This window comes from Miniopterus schreibersii (genome assembly GCF_964146895.1).
Source record: "Miniopterus schreibersii genome assembly, chromosome: 15".
Lineage (NCBI taxonomy): Eukaryota > Metazoa > Chordata > Mammalia > Chiroptera > Miniopteridae > Miniopterus > Miniopterus schreibersii.
The window spans coordinates 48771178-48782940 of NC_138115.1; the positions used below are offsets into that span (position 1 = coordinate 48771178).

Below are 11763 nucleotides of genomic sequence, written 5' to 3' on the forward strand. Positions count from 1 at the left end.
CCTCCCAAACGGAACTGCAGGAGGGTGCGAAACACTCATCACTGTGATATTGTTGGGGATCGAAGTTTGGTTTTTGATGCAGTTTTATTTTGCCAAAGTAGTGGATGGAAAAATGTTTCTTAATTCCGTGGCGCCCCCTCTCCACCCGCAGAGAGGGCTGGCCGGTTAACCGGTAGAGAGCGGGCCCCCACCTTGATTTCCAAAGCTGATATTTGTTCACATTTTCCACACGGAGGCATAAGCCCAGTGCAGTGTGACCCCTCTTCTCCCAAGACAAAAGTTTCCTAAACCATTGTGGTTCCAGCTTCTTGGAACAAAGACGAAATGAAAACATAGCAGGTCCCCGCCTGGATGGGAAGGTGGCTGGGTAAGAACATTTCCAAAAAGAGAGAGGCCAGCCCAGTGGTGTCACTGTGTTATAAGGTGAGACACCCAGCCGCTTAAGGTGCTTTCTGACCGGTGCAGTCCTTCCTCTCCTTGGCTGTCCTGGCACCAAGGGCTCCATGGCAGCCCCGCCCATCCTACCTGGGCTCTTGTTGTGTCCCTATGTCTGTCCACCTCACTGAGTACAGGGCTCTTCAAGAACAGACCTGCCTCCTGCACCTGTCTCCCAGGGCTTGCTTGGACCGGAGCAGGTCCTCGGCCACCACGTGGGACTGAGTTGACTTGTGCAAGCACAAATGGGGGAACAGTTAAGTTCAAGTGCATCCCTGCTGAGGAATTCAGGGCAGGCACCAAAAGCAATTTTTTGAAATAATTTATTGACCTAGAAAAGCAATCAAACATGCTACTACTTAAAAACAAGAGCAGAGGGCACGTAGAGGAGTCTATCTTTGTTACAATCATAAACATGCATAAGAGGAAAAACAAACTAAAAGAAAGTACGCCAAAAATGCGCCGTGGTTGTCTTTGGGTAGTGGGATCCGTGGGTGATCTTGATGTCCAAGTTTTCGCCCTTTGTGTTTTTAAGCATTTTGAGCAACAATTTTTGTTCTTGGAAAATGATTTTTAAGGAAACAAGGGTACAAAACAATGACCAACGGGAGGCCCTTGGGGAGAGGGGAAGCGTTAGACATTTAGGGTAAGCAGGCGTCTTTGAGTTACAGGACTCTCAGCCTCCTACCTCACGCCTGAGTCCCCCGCCTCCTGCCTGTGGACAGTCTGCTGTCTCCAGCCTCAAGCACCGTCAGCTTGCACGCCGGTCATTTTTCTGATGGTGGGGGTAAGGTGGTAGCCAGAGTTCCGAGCCACTAAACCAGAGAACCAGAGGAAGGAAATCAACCCCGTCTCCTGTGGCCTGTTAGTAATTTCCACCATAAAGCCATCCGAATCTCCTGCGGCAGCACCCGCCTGACAGGGAAGGGAGGTTCTGGAAACATTCGGAAATGAATGGTCAGGGGAATAAAGACTCCCTCCCTTTCACGGCTATTTCCAGACACATGGTGTGTGTCTAGCCCACTGCCTGAGTTGCTTGATTTTAGGGAATACAAAAGTTCTCTCTCGGGGAAGTTCCACTGCCAACAGCAGTTTCCAGTCCTGTTTCCCACCAGGTCTCAAGTTGTCCCATCACGAATTCTCTGTCCCTCAGGGTTTCCAGGAGCCCAAAAGCTGCAGTGGGGGAATGGGGGGATGGGGGGATGGGGTGGAGGCAGCTGCTGGCTCCTGGCTGGCTCCAGGCTCTGAACCAGTCAACTGTGGAAATTGCTATTTACAGATTCATTGGTGGTGGGGGTAGAGGTGAGGGGGATGCTCAGTGGCTTTGTTTACAAATGTTCATGTTCACAAAACCTGAAACCCTGTTTGGGCCCAAGTCCTTCTCCGGCACCCTTTTCCCTGTCTTCTGGAATGTTCTCCAGTTCACTCATCCATCTCCAGGGAGAAATTCATGGCGAAGGCTGACGCCGCAGAGGTGAAGCGTCTAGACCACCTCAACCCCAGGTGGCCACCTTCCAGCCTGTGTCAGGGGTCAGGATCGGGCTGGGACAGCCACGCTGCCTCCTCTCCAGCGGGTCGCTCTTGCCCGGGCCCGAGTCAGAACCCATTGGAGAGTTCCTGCTCCGCGGTGGAGGGGGACGGGGAGCCGGTCCCCTCCAGCCTCTCGGTGCGGAGGAAGGGGAGCCACTTCGCCAGGCGCACGGCCAGCAGCCGGTGGAAGAGCTGGCGCAGGTAGCCGCGGAACCTCTCGCCCACGAAGGCGTAGATGACGGGGTTGACGCAGCAGTGCGTGGAGGCGATCACCTCCGTCAGCTGCAGGGCCAGGTCCAGCTGCTTGCTCTGCTCACACTCATTAGCCAGGAGGCTGCTTTGAAAAGCAGTGAAAAATATAGTCAGATTGTAGGGGGTCCAAAAGAGAAAGAAGATGATCATGACGACAAAAATCAGGCGGACGGCTCTGGCCTTCTTCTCGTTCGGCCGCTCGAGCAGAATCTTTATAATCCCCGTGTAGCAGACGATCATGATGACCAGGGGCAGGATCAGCCCCAGCACGTTCAGCTTCAGGGCCTGGAACTGCTGCCACTGCTTCAGGTGTTCGTGGGGGAAATGGAGGCTGCAGGTATAATGAGTGAACTCCCACTGGACCTTAGAAAAGTAGAAGCCCGGAATGGCAGCCAGAATGGCCAGGACCCAGGTGACGAGGCTGGTGACAATACCAAAGGTGACGGTCCGGGCGCGCAGGGCGAACACGGCGTGGACAATGGCCAGGTACCTGTCGATGGTCAGCAGGGTGATGAAGAAGATCTCGCTGTACAGGCTGACGTAGTAGAGCCCCGAGAGCAGCCTGCACGTGCCATTGCTGAATGCCCAGTCATCCCTGACGTTGTAGTCAATCCAGAAGGGCATCAGGAAGAGGAACAGCAGGTCCGAGATGGCCAGGTTGAGCAGGTAGATGCTGGTCATGCTCTTGAGCCTTTTGTATTGCACGAGGACCAGGACCACCAGGATGTTGCCAACCAGGCCGATCACAAACACCAGGGAGTACAAGGGGGGTAGCAGCTGACTCCCCAAAGCCCTCAACTCTTCTTTCTGGCATGGGGTTGTGTCCTCATAGTCATACTCTGTGGTCCCCTCATAGCCCTTTGGAGTGGTTGAAGTTTCCATGCTGGCTTCTGCCACGGGTCCGGGGAGACGGTGTCTGTACTTGCTTTGCTGTTAAATGCAGTGGGCTCTGGACAACAAAGACAAGGCGGTGATTATATGTCTTCAACCAGTTGGCCACTGTTGACTGCATTCCTACTGTATACCATGCCCTGGGACCCAACGTTGAGCAAGGGGGACCCAGGTCCTCTTTGCCCCAGTGGAAATGTAGTTTAAGGGTGTGGGGGGGAGGACAATAAACAGATGAGTCAACAAATCATGAATTCAGTTACTTGGACAATGAGTTCTGTGAAGGAAATTCCTGTGGAAGGAGAATCCAGACAAAGGGAGACCTCACCACACCCCCTCACCAATGCTTCCTATGGACTTGATATTAAGCAACCCTGGGGGGGGGTTCATTATTGTTCCCCATCTTAGAGGTGATGACACAGAAGTTTGGAGTGGTTTGGACATATATCTGGTGAGAATGAGAGCTGGAGCTCAAACCTGGTACCCGTTCCTGGAACCACTCAGCTTTCTTGCCTCCAACCACAGAGGAATGACCTTGCACTTTGGAGTCCACAGAAGGACATGGGAAGGAAAATAGTCCTGGCTGAGAGTCAAAAACTAACCAACTTATAAGCATACATGCCTAGCCCATGGAAACAGACAATAGACAGGAGAAGGCCTGGCGTGGGGTGGGAGATGGGTGAGGGGGGCAAAGGAGGGAAAATAGGGGACATCTGTAATACTCTCGACAAAATAAATTTTTAGTAAAAACAAAACTAACCAGTGGTTCTTCATGGCCTTGGGGCTAAAATGTTTCTCAGCTGGATGACATAGGGCTAGGCGGCAGGGCACATGAAAGTGTGTGGGCATTTGATCTTTTCTGGTTGTCACAAAGACTAGGGGGTGCTCCTGTCATTTGGTAGGCAGGGCCAAGGGTGTGTTACAGTGAGAAATTATCCCACCCAAACCCCAGTAGTGGTGCTATAGTGGAATTCTAGGAGGCCAACCCTGTCCCTTGGGCACCAAGGACACCAGAGAGAGCTCAGCCTGGCCCATGTTAGACAGCGCTGATGGGGCTCAGGCGGGTCTACAATAACTGTAGGCCCCCTGTGAGAGCTGCGAGGATTCAGAGGAAAGCTCAGGCTGGGCAGAGAGGGGCAATCTGGTGGAAGAAGAGAGGGCTCCTGGGGAGGAAGCGATCAGAATAGCCTCAAGCCGTGAGGTGTTGGGCAAGAACCAGATGGAAGCTGCAATTCTGCTGAAACAAGGTCTTAAACATGTTACCCAAGGTTGCCTTGAAACAAGCAAAACAAGCACAAACAGAAAAGAACCACCAGATAACTTGCCTTTACAGGACTTCCCAGACCCTCCTTTTCAGCCCTTCTTTTCAATCCTCTCTGATCACTTATTGAAGACACCTCCCCAGAGGGAGCATGGGCTTTGGTGTAACCTACCAGCTCTGTGACCTTGAAGAAGTTAATCTACCTCTCTGAGCCCCAGTTTCTCGTCTGTAATGTGGGAAAGTAACAGTTGCCTTGAAGGGCTACTGTAAGGTGAAGTATGAGAAAAGCCATCCCCGGCACATTGCAGGATCTCCTTCCCTGCAATGACCCTTCCCTGAGGCCTGTTGCCACCAGTAACGCCCCAGGCTGCAATCCTATTCTGCCCCCAAGTCCCCAGACCAGGTCTCTATGCAGTTAATCTAGAAAGTGAATTCTGCTTGACAATGATGGACACAACAAGAATTTTTAATATGTTGCCACCAATCTGAATTGCTTTGACTTAAACACCAATCAGTAAGGTAGGTGGTACCTATATCATAATTCCCATCTTCAGTCCGAGTCCCTAGTGCTCTTCCCTCTACCCTCCTTAATGACTGTTTCCTGCTTAGAAATGCACATTTCTGCAGTAGGTGTTGGAAGTTAAGGCACGCGGGGGGTGTTGGGCGCCCCAGCTGGGGGGCTGTGATTTCCTGCCAAATCCATTCCTCTGGCCCACTCCTCCGTCTCTGGGCTTGCCCCTTGTTGAATCACTAGCCCTCTTGCTGGGGAAACCCAGCTGGCAGTCACTAACAGGCCGTGTCAGCAGTTTCTGGCTCCTGCTTCCTCTGCCAGTGCTGGCAGGTCAGCTGGGCAGTCAGCATTTCGGGGACTGGTGGGTTTACAGTGGAATCAACAAGCAGTTGGAAGCGCAAAGAGCAGCTAATACAAGACTGACCCCACGAGCCCAGTTTAGGGGGGATTCTGGCCAAGGTGAAGGCATGATGAGTCAGCTGAGCCAGGTGCCATCTACACAGAGTCATCTCCACACCCCTGACCTCCAACTCCATTCGCTGTTTTCCCAACTTGTTGGACACCGTGCAATGACGCCAGACACACTGCTCGCTAAGGGAGATGGGCTGGGGTGGGGCCTTGGAGGAGAAACCAAGGACCGTGTTGCCATCCAACCTGCCAGCCACGCTGTAGTCTGCTGCAAAATCTGCCCTGAGGTCATTGCACAGTGGTCGGCTCTGGCCCTGGAGCCTGGAACCTTTCAGTGGCACCACCCTCCAGCCTGGGAGGTGGTGAGTCTCTGAGCAGAGAAAGAGCAGTCAGTGAGGGCAGAGACCCCAGGCCTGGAGGTGTGCAGCTGGCTTATCCTGGCTCCTAAGAACCAACCGTGTGCTGTCTTCCCAACTCCACACTCAGCAAGTTGGTAGCTTGAAATCAACTATAGTGGGAATATTTACACATGGAAATCGGCAAGGCTCGAAATCAGGGCTCTCTTTCAGAACGTGTTATGAAATATTTAGCAGCACATCAGTGCCCCCCAGCCTGTCCTGCTAGTCAGAGTGGGGACTAAAAGGTCAATGAGTGGCACACAGCCTGGTGTCAGGCTAGGCAAACTTCTGGGAATTCCAACTCTGGAAATCTGAGACCCTCCAGATACGGAGGAACAGTTGAAGTAGGTACCTCCAAATAGCCCCCATGCCTCTCTATCTTCGCACCAAAATTCTGCTGTCTCTTCGTTAGTAGAACAGAATGGAGTAGAACAGAATCGCAAGAGGTCACCTGGCCAGTTCCCTGCCTTCGGGTGGGTGAAATTCTCCCTCCTCCACAGCCCACAGTCTGATTTTGAGGATCCTTGGTGCTGGTCTTCTTAAGAAGTTGGTTAGGTATTAGGTGACCCTTGCACCTGCAAAGGCTTTTTAATTCCTATCTCCCCCTTGCAACATTGACTTCATACACCATGCGTGGTTTTCATTTACACAGGAAATTTGGCAAGAAATTTCTTCTTCAATAGCTTTCTACAGGAAAGGCCTCTTGTCCCTTAAAATTGGGCTGACTTTCTTAATCAGTAACCAACAGCCTATCATTCAAGAAAGCTTCCCTAGTTTAGCAAACATAAAAACCTATTTTACATATGAGTAGCCAGTCTTCTAAATCCACCCATTCTCAGTATTGCTACACAGTTGATTGCCCTATGGGTGCATCAGCAGGCTACTCAGACATCTGCCTGGCCCTTGAGGAGATAGACAGATAAATCAACGATCCCCTGCAATGCGAGCAGGACCACAGCCCTGCCTCGCTGCATGCACGCATTCCAACCAGATTGCCCTACACAGAAACTGACAGAACAGAAAAGACAAGGGCCGCTTACCCTGGCATCAAGGGCGTTTGTCCACGAAGTCTTTGTTTCTAGAGTTTTTAGAGTCCCTGTTTTCAAGGTTCAGGTCCTGAGAGAGTAGGAAGTCCTCGGCTTCCTGTGTAATGATGGAGATAGGACTCTGAGGTGCCCAGTCATTCAGAATGACAAGAAGGAGAGGAAATTCTTCTTTTTGTATAGGTGGGTGCCCATGAGTGGCCACAACACCCACCAGTGGCCAGTTCCTGGAAGCTGAGTTCACTCTAAGGATTTTTCTCTGGTCACTTGACTGCACTTCTCCCTGGGGAGCTCTGTCTTAAAGGGATTGGGTAGGTTGGTATGGGGTGGAGTTGAGTTGGGCAAGGCAGGTGACAATGAGATGTTCCCAGAGCTTGTGAAGCAATTGAAGGCTAGGAATGGAGGGACAAGCAGAGTTCTTGTGGTCAGGGAGCAGCTTTTTTTCTTTTTTTTTTTTATAAGACTGCAAGTGGAAGGATTTAACCCACAGCCTGGGTTCTTTGTTCCTCAAAATGATCTGGCTGGTAAGTAGAGAGAGGCGGCAGCTTCTCTCTGGTGCCCCCTGTGTCTTCCACTTCTGACTGCTCCCTGTCCCTCTTTTCTCCTTCCCCACCCCACACCCCACAGAGCGTACCTGGGGGCACCTCCAGCCTGACCGCATACGGGTCTGTTAGACTCAGTGCTGCCGTCTCTCCTGAGCCCGGGCTGCTGTTCACGCAATGGTCCCACGCAGGCCAGGCTCAGGTCCCAGCTCTCCGCTGGAGACACGGGCGGATCGCTCGCCTTTCTGAGTCCTGGTTCACCCTCCATCAGATGAGGACACTGACCGCTTAGGCTCCTAGGAGGGCGCGCAAGGTCAGCGTGCGTGTGAGAAAACGTCAGGCACGGGGGAAACGTCTGGAAAACGATGCTTATTATGATGCTCCCCGCGGCCCCAGCACCTGTGGCTCTGCGCCCCTCTCAGGTTCCATCTGCTTTTCTGCTGAACAGGGGCCCTGCTAGCCTTTCTCACAGGCCTGCTGCAAAGCGCCGCTCAGAAATCAGGAACGTGAACGTGCTGTGAAAATGTCACCTGTCCCTTCGAGGCTCAGTTTCCTCATCTGTAAAAATGAAGACTTTAGACGAGGCGCCTCAGTGTCCCCTTCCTTGGAATTCCCATGAGTCTCCTGGGTTGGGTCTCTCCTCTTTGGCAGCTTGTCCACAGAGAGAGGGTGGAAGAGAGAGGCAAAAAGGTAACCAGCCCGGCCGGGTGTGGCTCAGTGTTTGAGGGTTCACCCAGGATCCAGGCGATCGGGGTTCGATTCCCGGTCAGGGCACATGCCCGGGCTGCGGGCTCGATCCCCAGTGGGGGGCGTGCAGGAGGCAGCCGATCAATGACTCTCTCATCACTGATGTTTCTATCCCTCTCCCTCTCCTTTCCTCTCTATGAAATCAATAAAGAGATATATATATATAAAAAAGAAGGTAACCAGATTGACAACGAAGGCCATTGGCCTGGGACCTTGCGGCCTTTGTGCCGAGAGCAGGACGCTGGGGCGGAGGTGGGCGCCAGGGCCGAGCCCCTCAGGTCCGAGGGTCCTGCAGCACGTCCTGGGCCCGCCTTTTACCGACCGTGCGCATGTTATTTAAGCCGCCAGGTGTCTCCTTCCTCTTCTGTGCAATGAAGTCAACAGCGCCAACTTTACAGGAGGATTAAGGGACATACCTACTGGCACACGTGTGAATGAATGATTTGGTGTAGTGCTTGAGACGGTAAAGCTGTCGGTCTTAATTTGGGGTCTCCCTCCCGAGTGCAAACAGTCTATTTGCTGGGTTCCCAGGAAACACTGAAGGGAGGGGAAAGTGGGACAGGAAGAGAAAGGAGCGGAGGAGGGGGAGCCACAGGGCCACTGCGGCTGTGGGCGAGCGGGCTGGGCCCTCAGGGTGAGCTCAGAGGCCCCGCAGTCACCCTGACCTCAGGCCGGAGGCGAGGGAGCCAGGCGGCCTCGGTGACATCGCCACCTGCCCCCGCTGGCTGAGGACAGCCGCTGGCGCTATTGGAGCTTCGCGCCTGCCCTGCCCCAGGCAGGGAGCCCCGCGTTTTCGGAAAGCGGCTGCAGTGTGTAGCGATGCTGTTGGGGTGCGTGGCTGCGTGGTGCGCAGGAGACTCGGGTGCAGGCCAGTGTTGGTGGACGAGCCCCCAGCCCCTTCCCCACCGGGGACTCCCCACTCTGCCAAGTGGATCCACTCTCAGCCGCACCCCTGCCGCAGGACCCGAGCGTCTGCGCCTGGCGACTGCAGGACTTTGCCGGCAAGTTGGCGTCGGAGGAGGGGCCTTGTGAGACCTGCCTCTGCCCTGGTCACGTCTAAGGGAACAGACATGGTCAGTTCCTCTGTTCCTTGACCGGCCTCCCAGCCCTGCTCTAGGCTTTTGTGGCACCCGAGACACAGAGAGGAGGTGCCAGGCACATCTGATTGTTCATTGAACAAATATGTATTGAGTCCCCGTGATGTGCCAGGCAGGCACTGTTAGGTGCTAGGGATAGAGCGGCGACCAACAGAGACGGGCACCATTCTTCAGGCGCTGGCGGCTTAGCAGGGATCACAGACCGTTAAGCAGATCACGGCAGGAAGGGACAATGTCACAGCCTTGTTATTGAAACATGTGCCCAGATTTTTCATGTAATAATCTGCTGTTCTTTTAACCCTTGCTGACCAGACCTACCCAAGGTCTCTGAAGACAACGAGGGGGTACGTCCATGAAGGAATACGTCTTCTTGGATGTAACTGGCCTCCTTTGTCCTGTGCTGACCTCTGCCAGCGTTTTCTTTTCCAGAGTGCTGCCCCCAGTTTCTGCCCCCTACTGCAAAACTCCCCTTCCCCCCAGCGTGCCCGCCCCTCTCTGCTCCAGCTCTCCCCCTCCCACCCAGCGTGCCCCCCTTCCCTGCTCCAGGCCTCCCCCATTTCTCCCTTCTCACTGCTGTCCAGACAGTGCTCTTTCCTCATCTTTAATTCCCATTTTGAGCATGCTTTCCTCTTTATGATGCTTTCTGACATGCCTGTTTCATGATGTCTCTGTAAAGGGGACCTAGAGCCCATACAAAGGCCTTTACAAAGGTGCTCATTTGGAGGCCTCCATAGGTTAATCCTTTGGGAAATGCAAATTAAGACTACCAAGGTCGCAGCACAAACCCACCAGAATGGCTAAAGTGAAAAAGAAAGAAAACAGAACTCAACTCAACGGACAATGGACAGCATCAAGTGCTGGCGAGAAGGTGGATCAGCTAGAACGCTCGTGTGCTGCTGGTGGACGTATAAACTGGTACAACCCCTTGGAAGACTGTCTAGTGGTAGGTAAAGTGATACACATGCCTTCTCTGTGACCCAGACGCCCCACCAAAGTGCCAGAGGCCGATTTTTTGGAACAAGGGGGAGGGAGGGAGGGAAGGAGAGAGAGAAAGAGAGAGAAACATCAATGTGAGAGAGACACATCAATTGGTTGCTTCCCACATGTGCCCAACCAGGGCCAGGGATCAAACCTGCAAGCCAGGTATGTATGTGCCCTTGACTGGAAATTGAACCCAAGACCCTTCGATGCATGGGCGGACACTCTAACCATTGAGCCACACTGGTGAGGGCTGGATGGGTCTAATTAAAGGAAGCTGTGCACTCCTCCCTGCTGCTCTGGCAGTTACTTCCTTTTACACACTCAAGACTGGGGTTGACCTGAGCTCTCCTGCCGGAAACTTCAGGCCCTTCCGTAATTTCTGAAGGTTCTTTGTTTGTTTTTGGTTCCCATGCTCCTCTGTTCCTAATCTGGCTTCTGTTTGTTTTGTTGTTGCTACTGTTTTGGTTGTTTCCCCCTGAAATATTTCTACTTTAGCTTATGTGACATTGAGAATCTGGAAGATCAGAGGGTATTAGTGTTTTGGGTCAGGTTGTCCCATATACCTTGTTACATCTGTGAGCTGATGACCTTGAGTAGAAGGACCCTGAAAGAAGCACCAAAAATCTCTTGTCCATCTTGGGAAGGGCCAGGACAGAACACGCCACTGTAGACCTCTGGGAAACCACTTGGGGTCCTGCTTTCACATTTGGGCACGATGCCACCCTCATCTTCAGCTGAAGGACAGCAGACACCTGTCCTTCTGAGGGCAATATAGTGCAGGGGGAAAAAGAGCGCCTGATAGAGGAGCCCAGCTCTGGGGTAGAGCCCAGCTCTACCCGTCACTTTCTCTGTGGCTTTTGCTGAGTCCTTGCTGAATCTCTGTTTCCTCATGTACAACATGGGGTGGCAAGAGCGTCCCTGCCAATCTCCCGGGGCTGCTGTGGAGACTCCTGTCAAAATGAGAGGACGGGCCAGAAAGCAGTTCGCAACTGTGTCGTGCTGGCCAAGCATAAGACCAGCAATTCCCAGAGTTCTGCTAAGGAATCCCAGTCTTGAGGGATGTTAATAGGTGTTATTTGAAAACTAACTTTTTTCAACATTAAAAGTAGGTCTGGGGAGTTCTAGGTTAAGGGAGTATAAACTGGTTCCTCACTGCAGGATCTCTCAGAGTCTTGCATGTTCTCGGAATCTCCGAGTTTTCTAGTGTATGAGAGAATCATGATGCAGAAAACTGCGGGGTTCCACACAACACCCTCTATGAGAAACTGCAGGTTAGTGACCACCACAGTCCTTCAGTGCAGGACGCAGGCATCAGAATTCTTGCCAGCTACCATGTTGACTCTTGGATCATAAGAGACAGCAAATACATTAGCTGGATTAGTTAATTTAACAAATGATAGTTAAAGAGGAGCCACAACCAGAAAGACACCAGGCTTGATACCAACAGTGGCCCAGGAAAAGCTTCGGGGCCACGTGTGGAGAACCTGAGTGAGACCTCCCGGAGGCACCGCACACCCTCCCAGAGTCTACAGACTCCTCGGTCATATTTCTTTTTCTTTCTTGCTTTTTAAAACCTCACCTGAGGATATTTTTTCCATTGCTTTTGAGAGAGAGTGAAAGGGAGAGAGAGAAACATCGATGTGAGAGAGACATCGATGGGTTGGCTCCCG

At 52.6% G+C, this 11763-nt stretch overlaps 1 protein-coding gene across 2 annotated transcripts; it reads right to left on the minus strand.

Moving 5' to 3' along the window:
• Window positions 1–740: 740 nt before the first annotated feature.
• LOC308567483 (C-C chemokine receptor type 1-like) lies at window positions 741–7009 on the minus strand. 2 transcript variants are annotated; one of them, XM_081159121.1, is made up of 2 exons: window positions 6724–7009; window positions 741–3166 (listed from the first exon to the last, which is right to left on the minus strand). In XM_081159121.1, exon 2 carries the CDS (start codon window positions 3097–3099, stop codon window positions 2032–2034), a length of 1068 nt encoding a protein of 355 aa, XP_081015247.1. In that variant the 5' UTR covers window positions 3100–3166; window positions 6724–7009; the 3' UTR covers window positions 741–2031. The 2 variants fall into 2 exon arrangements, with proteins under 2 accessions (XP_081015247.1, XP_081015248.1); XM_081159122.1 differs by lacking the exon at window positions 6724–7009 and adding an exon at window positions 6135–6182 and having other exon boundaries at window positions 748–3166.
• Between the last annotated feature and the right edge of the window lie 4754 nt (window positions 7010–11763).

Bases quoted from the DNA above. Each gene is read 5' to 3' on its own strand.
- LOC308567483 (XM_081159121.1), bottom strand. From the start codon at position 3,099: ATGGAAACTTCAACCACTCCAAAGGGCTATGAGGGGACCACAGAGTAT.